We start from the raw sequence: 21,824 nt of genomic DNA on the forward strand, positions 1-21,824 counted from the left end.
AGGGAGGAAGGTCACATGCAACGTCTCACTAGCATGCTGCACTAGTCGCATCACAACACTGTGACTGTGAGCAAATCTCGCAACACACACATGCACACACACACACACGGGCTGAAAGCTCAGGGGTCATGCAATTAGCATACTTGGCTTGAGTTCATCTAGGCAAATAGAATATTCATTTCCTTATGGCCAATGCTGGTGCATCTACTGCAGCCATGGAAAATTCTTCTTCCTTAACATGGTAAATTATGAATCCTTGACTCATTTTGTGGGTACACCATTAGTCGAAAAAGGCACTAGGAAAAGAGGTGGGAGAGAGACAGATGGGGAGACGTGCCAACCGTGGCGCTCCGAGCAAGACAACAGTTTAATGGACACCTAATCCGGTGGGGATCTATTATTCAGCTGAGTGTCCAGTGCGAGACTTGCCAGCCCGCTGCACACTTCCCTCCTCCCCTGTTCTTTTCTTGAACATGTGAGTACAAAAACGTGCTCTGTGGTCACATGTCTCTCTCGCCGCCTAGCCACATTGGGTTTTTACTGCATCAGGTAAAGTGCTTATGAACAACATGTTTTCCAGGGCAGTGCTTTATTTGAAAGGTCCTTTTTAATATTTAATGTAATAAGCTGTTCACAGTAACGTACGTAAGTGGTAAAACATGTAACATCACTTAAACTCCGGCACAGTCGACACCCCCTGTACGGGGACGGACGTCATCTCCCAATGAAAGAAAATTAAACAACTCTTATTTTTAGCTCTCGGGTAAAACCAAGCCAAACAGATTCCACGGTTGTAGTGTTTCAGTCCCGTTAAGTAGAACAAAGCTCGTCATGTCATCAAACCCAACACACAAGGTGGAGCAGCCATTGCTGCGCCTGCTGCATCAGCTCAGCAGTGAACAGTTCCCACCCTGTAGACGCGGATCCTGGGAACACAGCTAACACAGTGTGACGTTATGCAGACGACATCACTCTTTGCAGACGACATCACTCTGTACTGTGACTAACACAGTGTGATGTTATGCAAACGACATCACTCTGTACTGTGACACGCTTCAACATCTGACACACTCCTCTGTCGCAGGCACACAAACAGTAAATCCATGAAGGCTCTTTTTCTGTTTCTTTACTGTGTTCTAAGAGGGACACCATAACTTCAGCTGGAATAAAGAACGTGAAGCACTCTGATAGATTTCCAGCGGTTATTAACGGTATCAAACAGCCAACACCAGTTAGATGTACCACATTTCTTTAATTATTATGCCTGCACCCAGCCATTCAAATTAAATCACAATTATATACACATCCAGTAACGATAAAAGCAACAAAAAAAGCAAAAATGTTTAACGGTATAAAACATTTCTCAAACTTGTGTTATGTAGAAATCAAAGTTAATGATCTTGAAACAGGTAAACAAGTAAGAAGCTCAACAGGTGTTGGACTGTGCACGGCTTCACGGGGGGGGGGGTACCTTTAAATGCTGCACTCATCTGATCTCGCCTGATGCATAGGCTTTGCTGGAGACACCTGATGATGCTGTACACAGATCTACTGTACACAGACCTACTGACAACAGGCAGACACAAACAACTGCCCAGAGTGTTTGAACAAGCTCCTAGAAAGACTTCACCTGCCACACCTTACAGCTCGGTGGGTAAGTGATGGTGTTGCATCTGATTATTGCCGTTCTGATCCTTGGCTTTAGTGGCTGGCCATGCATGTGAACATGGATAATCACAGACATTACTTGCTCAGCCTGTTTGTAAGACTCACGGTCATCACTGGCAAATGTTGAACCTGGGACTAACCTCTAGATGGCAGTCAGGAGAGGTCCTCTGGCTTATGACCTGGGAGAATGGTGGTAACACTGCATGTGTGTGTGTGTGTGTGTGTGTGTGTGTGTGTGTGTGTCGGGCACAGAGTGTCGTGATGTTGAGGGCTTTGCCGGAGCCTGCAGGTTATCAGCGGGTGGAGGAAGGTGCTGAGATGCTTGTGGGTTTGTGTTTCACCTGAACGTGAGCGATGTGTTGGAAGCTTTAGCAGGAAAGCGACGGGGACTAGGTTTTGTGTGGGTATGTGCGGGGTCTTCTTCATGGTTTCTGAAGAAGGTGCCGGGGCAAGTCGTGGTGGATGTTTCAGATGTTATGGGACGCTCTCTTGTTCTCCTTCCTTGCTGGGCTCGGTCCTCTGGGAGAGGAGGAAGGACTCCCACACAGCCAAACACTGCAAGTGAAGAAGAAACCATCCTCATTATGTTCCTGCTCACCGTATACCTTACACAGCCACCAGGGTGTTGTCATCGTACCTACTGACAGGTCTGTCATCATGAAACATCACAAATGATCATCAATAACATGCTACACAGCCACCGGGGTGTTGTCATCATGATTTATAACACTAACATGGTTACATGATGATTTATAACGCTAACATGGTTACATGATGATTTATATGCAGACGACTGCAACGACAACACGTTCACAGCTTTGTTGTGCCTCCCTCACTAATCTGATGAAGATGTGTTTACAGATTTGTAAAATACAGAACCATCCTTATTGTAATTAACTGCATCTTCATATTCTCATCTCCCCACCTCAAACATCATCACCATCATCACTAATCCTAACCTGTCAGGTTATCAGACCTCCGTCTGCACAAATGCCTTTCCAACGAGTTCTCTCCCTTTTTCTCTTCTGAACCCTCACTTTCTGCCTTCCCCTCATCCTCACTTGATCTTCCCCTCAGCTTCACCTCACCTTCCCCTCATCTTCATCCAATCCCCTCATCTTTCCATCATCTTCATCTTATCCACTCAGCTTCACCTCACCTTCCCCTCATCTTCACCTCATCTTAACCCAATCCCCTCATCTTCCCCTCATCCTCACCTCATCCTCACTTCATCTTCACCTCAGCTTCCCCTCACCTTCCCCTCATCTTCATCCAATCCCCTCATCTTTCCATCATCTTCATCTTATCCACTCAGCTTCACCTCACCTTCCCCTCATCTTCCACTCATCTTTCTCTCATCTTCACCTCCTCTTCACCTCATCCTCTCATCTTCACCTACCTCCCCAGTGCTCATCAGTGGAGGCATGTTACACTAACAGAGGCATCGCGAGCCACCGCATGTGTGTGTGTGTGTGTGTGTGTGTGTGTGTGTGTGTGTGTTTGGTGTGACTAAGGGAATGTTATTCTAATCTCATGAAGCCCTCCACCTCCCTATGAGCATCCTCCCTCTCATATCCTCTGACGGACACACACTTCATGTGGTCTCTGTGGTCCAGGCTCGCCGCAGGCCTTCACCACTTTAAATACAGCAGTGTGTGTACAAACGTTTTGCAGAACCACTTCCTGCCTTGTTCTCACCTTTCTGACTGACAGGTACACTGATTCAAGCTGTCCCGGCTCTCTCACCAGAACGGATATGTATAGCCAACCTTCTCGAGCATTAAAGATGGCAAACACTGCCCGCAGCAAGGACAGGTGAACATGTCAGAACCAATGTGGCTGACACAGCGGGCCACAAGGAACACAAACACTGTGGCTATAATTAAACCAAATGTGCCCATCTGGAACAGTCTGCGTGCCAAGGCCGTCTGACATCTGGCCGAGGTTGCTGATAAATACCGACTGAGGGATGAGAAGCCGACATCTTTTAGCAGCACATCTGAACTCATGAATACAAAGCCCTCCTCTGACTCCTCCTGCTGTCCACCACAAACAACAGTCATCAGTCTCCTTCAGCTGCCTGCTTGGAGGGTCTCACAGTCTGACTCACTACATCACTGAGTAATTGTGTCAGTCATTTTTTCCGGAGTGACTGGCTGACTTGAATGGCTGACCAACCAGACTGACTGACTGACTGACTGACTCATGCAGGGCCAAGTAGGTAAGACAGTCAGCCAATCAGGAGGCACCTTCTGTGGCTTGCCAGAGAGGAGAAATGAGGCCCAAGATGAAGTCTGTGAGTGTTGCAGTGCAGCTGTGGGAGTGTTTGCAGCTCCATCCACCCAGTACCACACAATCTGACCTGGTACCAGACAACCTGACCCGATACCAGACAACCTGACTCAGTATCACACAACCTGACCCAGTACCACACAACCTGACCCGGCACCAGACATCCTGACCCGGCACCAGACATCCTGTACCACTCAGTATCAACACAACCAGACCCGGTACCACACAACCTGACCCGACACCAGACATCCTGACCCGGTACCACACAACCTGACCCAGTACCAGACAACCTGACCCGATACCAGACAACCTGACCATGTACTAGACAACCTGACTCAGTACCAGACAACCTGACCCGGCAAGGCATGGACACCAGTCCAAGTAATGTGGCCCTAGCCAGGGACAAAACAAAACAAAAACCCTGTGTGCGCGCACACACACACACACACACACACACACACACACACACACACACACACACACACACACACACACACACACACACACACACATACACACAGCATGGCGAACCAGAGTTTGTGTATATGCAGAGTACATGCGTGTATCACTACATTGTTTTTGTTTTTCCCCATTTTTCTCCCCAATTGTACTTGGCCAGTTACCCCACTCTTCCGAGCCATCCCGGTCTCTGCTCCACCCCCTCTGCTGATCCGGGGAGGGCTGCAGACTACCACATGCCTCCTCCCATACATGTGGAGTCACCAGCCGCATCTTTTCACCTGACAGTGAAGAGTTTCACCAGGGGGAGGTAGCATGTGGGAGGATCAAACTATTCCCCCCAGTTCCCCCTCCCCCCTGAACAGATGCCCCGACTGACCAGAGGAGGTGCTAGTGCAGCGACCAGGACACATACCCACATCCGAGTTCCCACCCACACCCACAGCCAATTGTGTCTGTAGGGACGCCCGACCAAGTTGGAGGTTACACAGGGATTTGAACCAGCGAGCCCTGTATTGGCAGGCAATTAAATAGACCGCCACACCACCCGGAGGCCTGTATCATTACAGTGTTACATGTTTTCAACGCTCAGCAACACAGCTTTTCTCTGGGTTTCATAAGAGGGACTGCATGTTTAACAAGTTTAACAACACTGGAGTCAAATTCCACGTTTGTGTAAACCTACATGGCCAATAAACATGGTTCTGATTCTAAATCTTCATGTAGAGTCCAGTGTGATGGAGAAACTGAATAACAGCTCTTGTTGTTTCACAGTGTTCCAACACTGACTATTGATTTCATGAATGATCTGTAACTCCAGTTCCTGACAGCTCTGCTTACATGAGGCTTCTGTCTGTGTGATGGTTGGTGCACTCCATCAAAGCATGAGTCACAGTTTCCAGCAGTACTGTTAATAATCCAATTTCCCAATAAGAGCAACCTATGACCCTATGAAGGCTGGCTGAGGAGGTATATTTTGTAAGGTGGCTCTTTAAAAAAAAAAAATATATATATATATATGTATATATTGTCAATGTGGCTCCTGGTTTGGCCAAGTCTGAGTACTGCTGGTGTAGACTATTAAGTCCCAGAAAGTAGAATCAGTTCATCTGGGCACAAGGTTTAGTGGGAGAAATGTTTCATCACTCATCTAAGTGACTGTCAGTCTCAGCTGACTGCAGGTGTCCCCACCCTTAGGGCCCTGACACACCAGGCCAACGCTCGGCCGTTGGCCAATGTCGGCTGTCGGTGAGCATCTGTGATCCTAGTTTTTGTGGTGTGTCCCGCACTGTTGGCACTAGTTGGACCTTTGTCGGCAGCTTTTCGGCCAGCGGAGCCCGTTGGTGAGAGAGATCACTCTGATTGGCTGTTCAGCTTAGCGAATCAGTGCAGAACGTACATGCTAGTTGGCCGTCGGCTGTAGTCTTTGTGTTGTGTTCAAGTGCTACTTTTTGGCCCAGACGCAGGCGACGTGAGGCGACGCAACAGACTGCCTTTGTCGTTGCTAGTCGGTTTGGTGTGTCTGGGCCCTTATAAACAGCACAGTTGCGTAACAACCAAAACCAGCGATCTAACACAGGTTTCATATGCAAATTGCCATGACCATTAATTAGAGTTACATGTACTATTCACATAGGACTGGGGAATAGTTACAATCATAGCATTGTAAGATGCAACAATTGAAACTAAACTTTTTGTCGAGATGAACTAATTCTAATCTTTGGGACTTCCATACCTAGATTATTTAGGTTGCATCAGGACAGACTGAAGTGTTTAGAGGCAGAATGCAGGGCAGGAAGTGCAACAGTGACAGAAGCTCAGCAGCTACACATACTACTAGAACTGGAAACATCAGTGCATCCATCTCCTGCTTCACCCACACCAGTTCATCTGGTCCAGTATGGCCTGGGCCTCTCATAGTATTTATAGAACTCCAGGCCCGTGCTGATACACTTATAGTGCCGTGTGATTAGTATGGTCACAAAAGAGCAGGAAATACTGCAGAATGTTTCAGTAAAGTCAAAAAACAAACTTGATATGAAGGCGATCCAACTACCAGGCCTACTCACACTGGTAGATGCATTTGCAGAGACAAAAAAAAAACAAAACAAAACAAAAAACAACACAAACAAAATAGAATTAAACCCATACAAGCAGACGAATTAGCCCGATATCATTCCTTGATGCTGACATGAAGGAAATGTTATGTTGAATTTAAGCTTGATGTATGACCATGTGCTGTTAAGTACTGCAATGTCAATGTATCAATGTCACTGAGAAAAAAAAGATGGGCTGTATATTCAGAGTAGGTGGTGCCAGGACAACAACCTCCATCTCAACATCAGCAAAACTACAGAGGTGATAGTGGTCTTCAGGAAGCTGCAGGGGGGAGGACACACCTCCATCAACATCAGCGGGTTAGCAGTGGAGAGAGTCAGCAGCTTAAGGTTCCTCTGGGTGAACGTCAGCAAGGACTATATCTGGTCAAACCACACCAGCATCGTTGTTAAGGCAGTGAGATGATGGCTCTCCTTCCTCCGCAGGATGAATAACCTTGGCATGGACTCCAGGAAATGCTGCAGCTTCTACAAATTGCCCCATTGATGTGCCCCCTTCTCTCCCTCTCACAAAATACTCAACCCTCACTTTACTCTGCACCGTTCACTTTTCTGCTGTGGGAAGATGGCGGCACGAATTCACATTTGCGGCAGCCTCACTCAGTACCGTCCATGCAGTGTCTTTGTCCATGTCTGCGTCTAAGTTTGTTTTCGTTTGATGGCTGGGAGAACTTGGTCTGCTGCATCCTGTGGGCCCAGAGACCACGGCCCTGCCCGGAGCTGCGCCCGAAGAGGAAACACCGAGGTCAGTCTGACAGGACGCGGAAGCGGGGCAGGCTAAGCTAACTGCTAACCCATGCAGACCAGCAGTTCCAATAACACCGAGGGAGGTCTGGCGGCGGCCCTGCCTAGTGTTGACTGTGTTTTTAGTGTCGTCATGTGTAGAGCGGGGAGGTGTGTCGAAGGTGTCTGGCTGAGAGAGCTAGTGTTGGATCAGCCAAGGGAGCCTTGTCTGCTGCGTTCGGTGGGCCCAGAGACCCCGGCCCTGCCCGGAGCTGCGCCAGAGGAGGAAACACTGAGGGCAGTCTGACAGGACGCAGAAGCAGGGCAGGCTAAGCTAACTGCTAGCCCATGCAGACTGGCAGTTTTGACAGTCATCCTGGCTGGCGTTGATTCTCCTGGACAGTGATTTAAAAAAAAAATTTTTTAGTTTAGATATATGTGTTAGTTTGGACACGCGTGTTCTTGTAGTTCTTGTAGTTTTTGGATGTGTTTTTGTCTTTGTGTTGCACTGCTGTGGGCTGGGGGAAACAATGTTTTGTTTAATTTTTTTGTGCGCAAGTACGTGAACTGAAATGACAAACAAAGTGTTCCTGATTCCTGGTTGAGAGTATCCTGGCTGGCTGCATCACTGCCTGGCATGGCAGCTGCACCGCCCTTGACCGTAAGGCTATACAGAGGGTGGTGAAAACAGCACAGCACATCATCAGGACTGAGCCACCAGTCATGCTGGACCTCTACACCCAAAGGTGCAGGCGGATAGTTGGGGACCTCTGCCACAAACTTTTCTGCTGTACCATCCCTGCACTATGTACATTTTACATCCCGGCGGCCTGATAACAGGATAAGTGGTTTGGATAATGGATGGATGGAGTATCTACCTCTATTAACACTGTTACATTTCAACTGTCAATTGATACACTTTAGATTTTAAATTTGAGATTTTAGTTTAATATCTTTTTTTTTTGGCCTGTAAATACTGCTAAATGAATATACTCCAGATTTAACTTTGAGTTCTGATGTTACTTTCTAACTTCTTGCAGTTGGTCTGATGCCTAAGCATTTCATTGCCAGCAATGTGTGACACACTGTATTGTTGTGCGTTTGATAAATACAACTTGAAAGTTGAAAGGGGGTGAATGAGATGATGCTGACTGATACCCTTTCCTTCCACCACTTTCCTTCCAGCAGTCTAACTGCCCAGAACTTCCAGGTTGGACGGGGCTGCTTAACGAGGAGCAGAGAGCCCAGTAAGCAGAGAGGAGGGGAGATCTACCCAGATCTATCACAGAGATGCCTCGACTTCTAGATACCTTGTTGGGAACATCCTCTGGTGTGTATTTACTTTGGGAAAGACAACACATCAAGACACACATTAACAGAAACACACATACCAGAGTCAAACACTCACAAATTATACGATACAATGTCTGGCAAAAACTCTTTTGGAGTGACTTCTTAGAATATCTAAACACTAGACCATTTTAGTGAGTTTGCTGAAAGCTACAGGCTAACCTGTAGATGTCAGCAGTTCACCATGTAAAGGTGTAAACATGGCAGGCTGGGCTTGGTACTGTGTGGTGTAAGCATAGCAGTGTAAACACAGCAGCAGATAACAACATTAACAATGGCTCTCTTGGATGTAGGTGTACCAAAGATGTCTGAGCTCCTCACCCTATCTCTCAGGCTGAGCCCAGACACCCTACGTAAGAAACTAATTTCAGCCGCTTTTATCTGCAATCTCGCCGTTTTCGATCACTACCCAAAGCTCGTGACCATAGGTGAGGGTTGGAACAAAGATTGAGAGCTTTGCCTTCCAGCTCAGCTCGGGTACAATGTCTGCATTACTGCTGATGCTGCACCAATCTGCCTGTCAAGCTCCCGCTCCATCCTACCCTCACTCGTGAACAAGACCCTGAGATATTTAAACTCCTTCACTTGAGGCAGCAACTCATCCCCAATGCGGAGGGAGCAATTCACTATTTTCCGGTAGAGAACCATGGCCTCAGACTTGGAGGTGCTGACTCTCATCCCAGCCATTTCACACTCAGCTGCAGACCGCCCCAGTGTGCGCTGAAGGTCGCGTTCTGATGAAGCCAACAAAACCACATCATCTGCCAAGAGCAGAGATGCAATTCTGAGGCTCCCAAAACGGACACGCTCCTCACCTTGGCTGCACCTTGAGATCCTGTCCATGAATATCACAAACAGAACCGGACACAAGGGACAACCTTGGTGGAGGCCGACACCCACCGAAAAGGTGTTTGACTTGGTGTGGAGAATGTGGACACAGCTCTCACTCTGGCTATTTATACAAGGACCGGATGGCTTGTAGCAACTGCCCCGGTACCCCATACCTCCGTTGTACCCCCCACAGAGTGCCCCAGGGTACATGGTGGTAAGCCTTCTCCAAGTCCACAAAACACATGTAGACTGGCTGGTCCAAGTCCCATGCCTCCCTCCGCATTTCCGCAAGGGTAAAGGGTTGGTCCATTGTTCCACGGCCAGGACAGAATCTGCATTGTTCTTCCTGGATCCGAGGTTCAACAATCGGTCGGAGCCTCCTTTCTAGCACCCTAGAGTAGACTTTCCCAGGGAGGCTGAGCAGTGTGATGCCCCGATAATTGGAGCACACCCCCCGGTCCCCTTTTTTCAAATATGGGAACCACCACCCCAGTCTGCCACTCTGCAGGTACTGTCCCTGACCTCCACGTGACACTGAAGAGGCATGTCAGCCAAGACAGCCCAACAATGTCCAGAACTTTCAGCATCTCAGGGCGAATCTCATCCACACCCAGCGCCTTGCCACCGAAGAGCTTTTTAACTACCTCAGAGACCTCTGCCTGGGACATGGGTGGGGCTTCCCCAGAGTCTTCAGACTCTACCTCCTCCACCGAAGACATATTAGCCGGGTTCAGGAGCTCCTCAAAGTGTTTTATCAACCGCCCGACAACATCCCCAGTCCAGGTCAGCAGTTCCCCTCCCCGGCGAAACACAGCCTGAGTCAAGCTCCACTTCCCCTTCCTGAGTCGCTGGATGGTGTGTGTGTGTGTGTATATAAAATACCTTCATTATTCAGAGACCCACACTAACATACCCCCATTAAATGTCCCATCTGCTGGGAACAATCTCCTCAGAGAGGTGTGGTTACAGTGTGTGTAGTAGGACATTTTCTCACTATCCTGTCACCTGGACTGGGAGTGCTGCCTGTTATGAATGAATTTCTCCTCTGTGCAACGGTCTCATGCTACCAGTCGACTATCAATTTACAAAAGTAGGGGGCACTCTTTTATTTAATCTGGACGAGCAGAGTCACTGTGCTGGATGGCCAGTGTACAGAAGCCCTGTAATAAACGTCATTCTCAAAGGACGGATATGTTCTGCTTGTGAAATAAAAAGTTGTTTCTCCGAACTTAAATCAAATCCGAGGGGAAAAACAAGTGGTGCTTATGTATCTGTGAAAGATGTAGACTATTTAAACTGACGATGGATGAGCCACTTAAGGTGCTTGTCTTCCCAAACAGCGGAATCGATTCGCCGTCTAACTTGTTTGTCCTAGAACGAGGGAAGAAGCTGCTGCAGCCTAACTGAGACAAAGCATCCTCCAACACTGGAGATGTCCTGAGATCCTTTAATGAAGGCCATCAGTCCAAAATACAAGGGCTTTTCACTTGCTCAACTGTAAACACAATCAATTTCTATCTCGTTCTCTCCATCACCCAGCCAAATTACAGGACTAATAGTAGCAAAGGATCTTCCAAGTACGATATGGTGGTGCAGAGCATCCCTGTTAGTCGCTGTGCGCAGTGAGGTGAAATGTGTTTGTTCTCTCTCTCACGTTGGTTGTGTAATTTAATTAATTTTGTCTAATTATAACATGTTAAGTTAGGTGGGCCCAAAATGCGAGGTTACATGAACTGTGAGCTGCATGTTGGCGTTCAGCTTTTCATTTATAGCTCTAATAACCCATGTGTGTGACGTGTCTTGTGCACCATAACGGCTGCACATTTCTCAGTCTTTCTCTGCACATCAAAGATGCAAGCATAATCAAGTCATGTAGCTGATGTAGAAGTATTGATTTCTGACTGGTCCATTTAATTACTCAAACGCCCTGATGTCAGTAACGGTCTGTCCACCTGGGGCCAGTCTTCATTCCCTAGTTTCCAACGCTGAAGTAACTTTGCTGGAGTTCAGTGAGTGAGGAGGGTCGAATAAATAAAGAAACCTCGTCTCTGAGCACAACCATGCTTCGCATATATTCACACCTAGGGGGCGCTCGGTACAGCAAGACGTTTCCTCCTGAAGACCACTGGGGCCGAGACTTGTTCACAACCAGCAGGATGGGAGAGGAGAAATAGATGCGTGCAAGGAGTTTTGCTTGTCATTAAATTCCATAAGAAAAAACTGGACATTAAAACCAACAAAGTTAAAAAAAAAACATCTACAGGAAATATTTAAATGTAAAACCCGTTTGGCGTGACTAATTGATTAAGAAGGAAACATAAAAGTGGAGTCTTGCTGCCCTCTACTGGCAAAGCTCCAAACGTTAACCACAGCGTCCCTGCCCCAAATGCAAAGCTTGGTCCCAAACAAGGGATTATAAAGATCAATAAAGAAGTAAATGGGTGTTAACAAAGCTGCTTTCTCTCCCTTTTCTTCCCCACTCCCCAGTTATTCCTTGTGAGCTCTTCTTCTCATCTTTTAAGTCCCTGCTGACTCCGCAGGGGCCGGCTGATCTGTAATCCTGACCAAGGACCGCCTGTTCCTCTCTCCACTCTGCATTTCCCCATCCTGCTTTCCACCCCTCCTGTTTCTTCCCTCTGTTCCGTTTCTCTACCCCAAACTCTCTCTGTCTTCATCCCCTCTCCCTACGGCGGCTCTCTCACCCACTCGCTCAAGAAATGGCCACGGAGCCACCATGAGGCAAAAACCATCCGTCCATCCATCATCCAAACCGCTTCTCCTGCTCTGTGTCGCGGGATGCTTTGCATAACAAGAGCGTGCTGGGTGAATGTAAGTCTGAAATACAACGCACCTCCGATTCTTTTCCTTCAATAATAATAATAATAATAATTTTACTTATATAGCACCTTTCTAAAAGAAAGGTGGCACAGATTTTTTTAGTGTCAACACACAACCCCCCCCCCCCCCCCCGAGCATATCTTTTCAATCCCAATTCATGTGTGGTCCCACATCAAGTACATATCCAGCATGGGCCCATCACACTAGGTTTTGCTGTAAAGCTGGAATTTATGTGCACTCATGTCCGTTTTCATGGCCCAGACGGGCAGGTCTATATCAGCACTGCATGTTGTCTTTCACTGCTGCTGAAATGGCTGAGCGGCGTCCCAACCTGTCAAGCATGGGCCACTTTTAAAAATCAAAGTGAAAAAGAAAATGGAGCAGTAACGCCTGCAGCATGTACATAGTCAGTGTAAAGCTCTAAGAGATCACACCGACATGTTGAGGTTGAGTCTCCTATTTTCCTATAGACGTGTCACTTTATGGATCAAAAGGCAGTTATGTTTCAGCCTCCCCAGACTTCCCTGATCAAACTTGTTAAAGCCTGTTTGTAAAAGCAGTGGGCACTACTGGCTGTAAGCTAATATGGAGCAAACCTTCAAATGACGTGAGGAGGAACAAACTAACATTGCCTCTCATCTCATCTCATCTTCAGCCATGTCTCCGGGGTGGGGTCACGGTGGCAGCAAGCTAAGTAGGGCACTCCAGATGTCCCTCTCCCCAGCAACACCCTCCAGCTCCTCCTGGGGGATCCCAGGATGTTCCCAGGCCAGGCTGGACATGTAGTCCCTCCAGCGAGTTCTGGGTCTACCCCGGGGTCTCCTCCCAGTTGGACCTGCCCAGAAAACCTCCAAAGGAAGGCGCCCAGGAGGCATCCTAATCAGATGCCCGAACCACCTCAACTGGCTCCTTTTGACGTGAAGGAGCAGCGGCTCTACTCCGAGCTCCCTCCGGATGTCTGTGCTCCTCACCGTCTCTAAGGCTGAGCACAGACACCCTACTCCCTCGAGTCAGTGTATTTGAACCCACTTGCAACCCTTAATGAGTGTCAGTCCAGTATCAACTAGAGAGGTGTTAAACAGATCCTGGTTCAGCTCACCTTTTCATAGTACTTCACATTCTGCTCTGCGGTGGACATTAAAGCTGATTTGAGGTCAGTCCTCATGCTCTTCTGCCAGCGTGGCCAGTCTCCCTTCAGAGCGTTGTTGGACCACTCCATGCGGTCCTCAAGACCATCCATTTCCTCCTTTAGCTGCAAAGAAGAAAAGAAAATGGCCAGTCATGTGACATACCACATGCACCAGCCTATAACGTCACACTGCGGGTTACTGCTCCAATACACGTGCCAACCCCCCTTTCTTTTGTCAATAAACTTCCATGAGCTGCATTTTCCAGTTAGTAATATTCTGTGACTGAGAAAAGTTCTTCTAAAGTTACATAAATTAACAGTTTCATGTTACACAAAAATAGCACACATTGAAAATAAAAGTGGAGCCCCCTTTCTTGAAGTGATGACTAATACAAAAGGACTTGAGTCACATTTCAAGAGTCATAGAAAAACAACCAGGCGTTTCTTTTCAAACTACCCACCAGCTTTTCTGTTAATTTAGTATGACATGTTTTAAAATGTAAGAGACTTTATTGGTCTTTATTGATCTTACAGCTCCACTCTCTCTGTCTCTCTACCAAGCCATGCTGGTAGCCTTAGCTTCCGGGAGTAAACTGCAACATTCCTCACAGGCCTTCAGCGTAACTCTTTGTTTCTGTACATGTCTGAGTTGATGAGAATTAACTGGTTTACCCTCCAGTAATCCAGCCAATACTGCTCAGCAAACAAATTCATGAACCATGACCTGACTCCCATGACTGTACCCTTTAAATTGACCGAGATATTGATTTAAGACTTTAACTGTATTTCTACCATGTAACTATACTGTCATCTAGTGGCCATAGGTGGTTAGGTCTTTCAGGTCAAACGATGCGCTGATAACTGTGTTTTATTATTTGATATTATTTTCTTTAATATAATTTTATTGATATTATCATATGATGATCAGTGAGTTGTTATTTATCTTGTGTGCATCTAGTAATAGTAGTATAGGAACTCATCTTGCTAGTAGTGAGTTAGAAATATCATTCTGGATGAGTATTTAATTTGATGGAGTGATTACTGTTTAATCACAGGTTCTCTTGTTGTGCTAGGCTATACGCCGTAACATACTTCCCATGTTTAGAATCACTACTGACTGACCACGGCGTCAAGCTGGGTTTGTGATATTTGAGATTTCATCGCCTTCCAATGTCTAACTTTTGCCAAGAATGACCCACGCAGGTTTGCCCAGGGTACGCTACGTATAACCTGTAGCGGGACATCAGCTGAGAGCCGCCACAGCTGGACATCGTTGCTGGGCAACCTCGACTCCCCTGTCGGTTCATTGTCGCATGGATACCGGGAATAAGCCTGCATTGTCTACTAGCGGCTTCCAGCTGGAACAAATCCTCTCTACGGCGACACGTCATCTCAAGTAGGCTCGAGTCACTTCTGCTACCTTTGACAAGAGTTGATGTCAGATAATAATGTCAAATCGTCAATTTAAGCCTTACAAAGATTTTAATCCTTTTTAGTTTGTATTGGTTAAGCTGCCTTAAACGTTACCTCCATGAAGCAAACAAACGCTGACACCTGAATCCTGTTACCTAAAGTCTTTTTTTCACTTTAAATGTGGACCTCCTTCGGCCTGTTGAGATACATTAAGAACTCCATTGGAAACAGGGACAGGGGTATCCCTTTACCATGTCCCCTTTCACTACAGGAGATGTTGGACATGTTGAATGAGGTCGGTCCATTCACAACTGAAATTGAGTAGGGGGTCATGAAAGAAATCTGCTCCTTATGACACGGTCATGATACAGCTCTGTCACTGGTCAAATTATAGCTTTCCAATATCTACGTGGACTATGCTCCACCTGACACCATACCTACAGCCCACCACCAGCCCTGCTTTGTGTGTGTGTCATTATGTCATACTTACAAAGCCACTAGCATGCAGGAAACAACATCTCTGAAATTAACATTTTCAGGGGAACGACCCCTAGACCCCCTCCCTGGGTGGAAAATCTCCCAGTTTCTGAGGTCTCGAGGTTGGCAAGTACAATTGCTTCTTCACGGGAAGTGGCACAAGTCTGGACATGAGGGTCACCCAAAACAGGCTGAGAAACAGTCACAACTATTATGCCTGAACCTTTCACCTTATGGGCTCTCGATATTTCTGACTACCAACCCATGCCTGTATTTATGCTACATCTTATAGTCCCTCAAATGTGTGCACAAATACACACATCCAAAATACCTGAAGACAGCCCTTTCCTGCGGTTCCCAACTTTTAATCTTGGGTCACTCTCTGTTCTCTCAGCATGTGAAGTAAACTACCAATTAAAAAACAAAACTAAAAAGGGATGCGGTACTTTTTCATTACAGCACCATTAGCCGCAGGCTTATTGGACGAAATAATATTGACAGCCCTTATTACCAAGGAATGGTTTTCCCAGAGCTGAGGGCAGACTTCCACTGTACAGGCCTGGGACATTTCGATAATCTTCCCAAGAAGACCCCCCCCACCCCCAGGAAGAACCCCACCCCCCACCCCCTCGCCGAGATGAGCTGGAGGCTGCTCCATGACAGAGCATGTTCTCCATGCCTTGATTTATACTCCTCATCTCTAGGAAAGTGTTCCAGTCACGGGGCACTTTCCTAGAGAAAAGGGAAGAAAGAGGCAGGGACAGGAGTGATAGTAAGAGTGTGAGAATGTTGGTGGGATTTCACACATGTATGTGTGTTTGTATGCGTGAGGTTGACATGCACATCGTATTTCTGGTCGGTATCAATCAAATATAATAAGATCTTCCTCTGAGTGTCACGTACCGCTTCCTGGTCACCTTTCTTAGAGGCCACTGCCTCGGTCTTGGCTTCAAACTCAGCCTGGATGTTGTCTCGCCTTCTCAACACAGCCTGACAGGATGGACAAGCAGTAAGTTAGCAACACACAGAGACAGCCCCCTCAACTTCTGCACCCTTTCTTCCTGTTACACCACTACATTTAAACGCACTAAAACGTTTTGGTTTTTTCAAACCTCAAAATACAATGAACACAACACATTTATGATGCAAAAAACCCCCCAAAACAAAACATCATTCATTCATCTTCAGCCACTTCTCCGGGGTCGGGTCATGGTGGCAGCAAGCTAAGTAGGGCACTCCAGACGTTCCTCTCCCCAGCAACACCCTCCAGCTCCTCCTGGGGGATCCCAAGACGTTCCCAGGCCAGATTGGACATGTAGTCCCTCCAGCAAGTTCTGGGTCTACCCCGGGGTCTCCTCCCAGTTGGACATGCTCAGTAAACCTCCAAAAGAAGGTGCCCAGGAGGCATCCTAATCAGATGCCCGAACCATCTCAACTGGCTCCTTTCGACGCGAAGGAGCCAGTTTGGCAGTGGAGGGAGCTCGGAGTAGAGCAAAAAAAGAAACACCATAAAAAATAAAATAAACAACTGCGTTGCTGAACTTCTTGCTGGTTCAACTTGCAGGGGTGAGCAGCCCATAGTTACCACAGACAGTAGTAACCATCAGTAAACTGCCCGACCAGCGAAACCCAGAGGTCATAGATCATGAGGAATAGATATGTACAGTCTAACGATCATGAGGAATAGATATGTACAGTCTAACGATCATGAGGAATAGATATGTACAGTCTAACGATCATGAGGAATAGATATGTACAGTCTAACGATCATGAGGAATAAATATGTACAGTCTAACGATCATGAGGAATAGATATGTACAGTCTAACGATCATGAGGAATAGATATGTACAGTCTTCATGAGGAATAGATATGTACCGTCTAACGATAATGAGGAATAGATATGTACAGTCTAACGATCATGAGGAATAGATATGTACAGTCTAACGATCATGAGGAATAGATATGTACAGTCTAACGATCATGAGGAATAGATATGTACAGTCTAACGATCATGAGGAATAAATACGTACAGTCTAACGATCATGAGGAATAGATATGTACAGTCTAACGATAATGAGGAATAGATATGTACAGTCTAACGATCATGAGGAATAAATATGTACAGTCTAACGATCATGAGGAATAGATATGTACAGTCTAACGACCATGAGGAATAGATATGTACAGTCTAACGATCATGAGGAATAGATATGTACAGTCTAACGATCATGAGGAATAGATATGTACAGTCTAACGATCATGAGGAATAGATATGTATAGTCTAACGATCATGAGGAATAGATATGTACAGTCTAACGATAATGAGGAATAGATATGTACAGTCTAACGATAATGAGGAATAGATATGTATAGTCTAACGATAATGAGGAATAGATATGTACAGTCTAACGATCATGAGGAATAGATATGTACAGTCTAACGATCATGAGGAATAAATATGTACAGTCTAACGATCATGAGGAATAGATATGTACAGTCTAACGATCATGAGGAATAGATATGTACAGTCTAACGATCATGAGGAATAGATATGTACAGTCTAACGATCATGAGGAATAGATATGTACAGTCTAACGATCATGAGGAATAGATATGTACAGTCTAATGATCATGAGGAATAGATATGTACAGTCTAACGATCATGAGGAATAGATATATACAGTCTAATGATCATGAGGAATAGATATGTACAGTCTAACGATCATGAAGAATAGATATGTACAGTCTAATGATCATGAGGAATAGATATGTACAGTCTAACGATCATGAGGAATAGATATGTACAGTCTAACGATCATGAGGAATAGATATATACAGTCTAACGATCATGAGGAATAGATATGTACAGTCTAACGATCATGAGGAATAGATATGTACAGTCTAACGATCATGAGGAATAGATATGTACAGTCTAACGATCATGAGGAATAGATATGTACAGTCTAACGATCATGAGGAATAGATATGTACAGTCTAACGATCATGAGGAATAGATATGTACAGTCTAATGATCATGAGGAATAGATATGTACAGTCTAACGATCATGAGGAATAGATATATACAGTCTAATGATCATGAGGAATAGATATGTACAGTCTAACGATCATGAAGAATAGATATGTACAGTCTAATGATCATGAGGAATAGATATGTACAGTCTAACGATCATGAGGAATAGATATGTACAGTCTAATGATCATGAGGAATAGATATGTACAGTCTAACGATCATGAGGAATAGATATGTACAGTCTAACTGGACACACGCTTTTTTTTGGTTTTTGTTTTTTTGCTTTGTTGTTGAAAGGACAAGTTTGACACTAGAACGACCAAGACGGTCATTCTGACCGTTCTGGATTTTCAAAGTTTAATAACTTTGTGGAAAAAAAAGAGATACAGACCTGCCGCTCCCTCAATGCTCCTGAAACTGCATATATTTGCATTAAAATGAGTTTTAGATCAATTGCACAAAAAAGTGGTGATAAGCTCTACCTAAAACGACCATGAGCGGTCAACATGACCATCTTGTAATGTGTGCGTGATGGTGTGCGTCATGTCAGTATTCATGACGTGTGTTGGTGGCGTCATTTCCTTCGTGAAGTTCGTTGCTGTGTCCTACAGACACACTAGCGCCCTCCAGTGCAGAGAAATAGTCTACACTTGATGTGTGATGATGTCCAACACGTCTGGTTACAGACGCCGCTACAGACGCACCATGACTACCACCAAGGCGCTGCAGTATTTACAGGCGTTGGACAGCCGCCATTTTAAATTGTTTAGAAATAGTATTTAAGTTGTTAAAATGTTGATTTTGGTGTCAGTTAGTTTCATAACAGACACACTGACATATGTAATGCATTAATATCTCAGCTGTGTATTTATCTTGACACAATATAGAGTTTAAAACCCGGTGGTCATTTTGACCGCCCATGGTGGTTTTAGGTAGGAGTGACATCCCGGTGGTTCTGGTGTTAAGGCTCATACTCAGCTACCCCCCGTAGCATGCTGTTGTAATGCTATGTCCAGAATCTTGACCATAAAGCCAGCCAGTGAAGGGATACAACTCATCAGCAGGATGGCCAAAACTTAGCAGATCAGACCAGACACACTGCTATGATGCAGTAAGATCTTCCTACAGGGCAACACAACAGTTGTGGACACAAGAACCGTCCTCACCTTGACAGTGTCGGCACAGAGGACGTACTCGTGCAGGGCGGGCATGAGGACTTCGGAGAGGTGGTGGATCTGCTCCTCTGTCTCCTTGCTGCAGTGCTCCACACAGCTGGCCACGCCCTTCAACGGCCCCGCCAGCTCCTCCTCGGCACCCTCCCACAAGGTGTAGGTGGGACCATACTGCTTCAGCTCATCCAGGTACTCTGCACAATGACAGCAGTACATTTACCACAATGCACTGACACGCCCTGCTGCTGGGCACGCTGGAGGCACTGGGGGGAGGGAGAGTGAAGAGCTACGCCCTCTAGTGGTCGTGTTCCCAGCGGTGAAAACATCGCCATTCATCATTTCAAAAATGATTACAAATCCATAACAGCAAAGTTATTGAAATCAAACTTTTTTTGGGCATATAAACAATGAACTGAAAAGCTGTATAGATAACTTTCCTCTTTTGTAAAAACTAAAAACTTAACATTTCATTTCCAGGTGGAATATATATAATATTCTATTGCGCCATAGTCATAATGAAAATAAAGACACTATTGTTTTCTTGCAATGAATGTGCTCTCTGCATGAAACCATCCTATTGTAAAGGAGCAGTGGGACCAACTCCACTTCTCCTTTCCATCGCCTTGCTCAGGGGCACGGGCAGGAGTGCTAACCCTAATGTGTGTGTCTGTTCCTAATATGTTGGGCTTTGTACTGGACTGTCTGCAGCATTCTGAGAGAGGTGGAGGCACCTTTCACGGTTTCCCCAAAACTGAAAATAAGCAACAACGCTAGACCACAATACCAAGGTGGGTTTGGTACTGACGAGTGTGTACTATTATGAGTTGGTGGTGTGCAGGTGGGTTTGGTACTGACGAGTGTGTACCATTATGAGTTGGTGGTGTGCAGGTGGGTTTGGTACCATTATGAGTTGGTGGTGTGCAGGTGGGTTTGGTACTGAACAGAGTGTACCATTATGAGTTGGTGGTGTGCAGGTGGGTTTGGTACTGACGAGTGTGTACCATTATGAGTTGGTGGTGTGCGGTTGGGTTTGGTACTGAACAGAGTGTGTACCATTATGAGTTGGTGGTGTGCAGGTGGGTTTGGTACCATTATGAGTTGGTGGTGTGCAGGTGGGTTTGGTACTGACGAGTGTGTACCATTATGAGTTGGTGGTGTGCAGGTGGGTTTGGTACCATTATGAGTTGGTGGTGTGCAGGTGGGTTTGGTACTGAACAGAGTGTACCATTATGAGTTGGTGGTGTGCAGGTGGGTTTGGTACTGACGAGTGTGTACCATTATGAGTTGGTGGTGTGCGGGTGGGTTTGGTACTGAACAGAGTGTACCATTATGAGTTGGTGGTGTGCAGGTGGGTTTGGTACTGACGAGTGTGTACCATTATGAGTTGGTGGTGTGCGGTTGGGTTTGGTACTGAACAGAGTGTGTACCATCATGAGTTGGTGGTGTGAAACCCAGGAAAACCGTGGCGTTGCCGACAACGCCGCTCTTCCCTTCTCCCTACGCCAGAGGGGCTTGGTTGGTATTATCAGCACCAGACAAATCAAAGAACGTGATGGGGTTGTTCTGCATTCATGGGAGTTGAGTCTACTGGGGCCTGGCGTGCTGCAGGACCTCCACCAGCATGTGGAGGGTCTGAGGGTCACTTCTGCTGAGGCACCCATGCTGGGACAATGCAGCAACGCTCGGGGGTCACCATGGTATATTGACCTATTTATTGATTTATCGGCATGATACTTAGATGTCATTCAGCCTTGATCCCTCCTTAACATTTACTCCGTAGGATATCATCGCTCCAGCGCTGCATATGGCAAACAGTTTCAGTGATTCAGCCTACGCAACAGTGATGCCCCTGTGTGGAGCATCAGATTAAAATCCGTGTTGGCATCACTGTCCAGCTGCATGATGGTCCGTGCTGCTCCCACGTTACAGCAGAGTTATTCAGTCAACCAGGCGCCCCCGAACCCGAGAGTATGCGAGATGGTAGCGGAGGACTCAGATTGTAAGAAAGGCCAACGCTGCCCTCTGGTGGCTAAATGTAGCAACACCGGTTATTAACGGTATTGAGCCATAACAACACCAGTTTAAAACCAGTACCAGTGTGACCAGCTGATGGTGAACTACCAGTCTCAGCAGTATCCGCTTAGCTTATGGCTGTCTTCAAACTGTGATTAAAGTTTAAGTCATTAAAGTTTCTTCATTTCAAGTCACAAGCACCTTTACAGATAACTTCTTTTTGCCTAACCAGGAGCAGGCAGCACAAAGAAACAGCTGTACTCTGGTTCAACAGGCTAGCCTGACACACAAGACATGAGGGTAGAGCCAA

General features: G+C 46.2%; 1 protein-coding gene across 1 annotated transcript in view; it reads right to left on the reverse strand.

Annotated features, from left to right (window-relative positions):
- Positions 1-1,232: 1,232 nt before the first annotated feature.
- The window catches only part of snx7 (sorting nexin 7), a 33,110-nt gene continuing 12,518 nt past the window's right edge, over positions 1,233-21,824 (reverse strand). The window contains exons 6-9 of the mRNA XM_056299532.1: positions 19,496-19,695; positions 16,201-16,287; positions 13,378-13,530; positions 1,233-2,223 (exon numbers count right to left, since the gene is read on the reverse strand). Of these exons, the coding sequence (XP_056155507.1) occupies positions 2,143-2,223; positions 13,378-13,530; positions 16,201-16,287; positions 19,496-19,695 (521 nt within the window). The 3' untranslated portion in view covers positions 1,233-2,142. The remainder of the gene's footprint in view (positions 2,224-13,377; positions 13,531-16,200; positions 16,288-19,495; positions 19,696-21,824) is intronic.

Source organism: Lampris incognitus, chromosome 19 (genome assembly GCF_029633865.1).
Source record: "Lampris incognitus isolate fLamInc1 chromosome 19, fLamInc1.hap2, whole genome shotgun sequence".
In the NCBI taxonomy this organism is placed as follows: domain Eukaryota; kingdom Metazoa; phylum Chordata; class Actinopteri; order Lampriformes; family Lampridae; genus Lampris; species Lampris incognitus.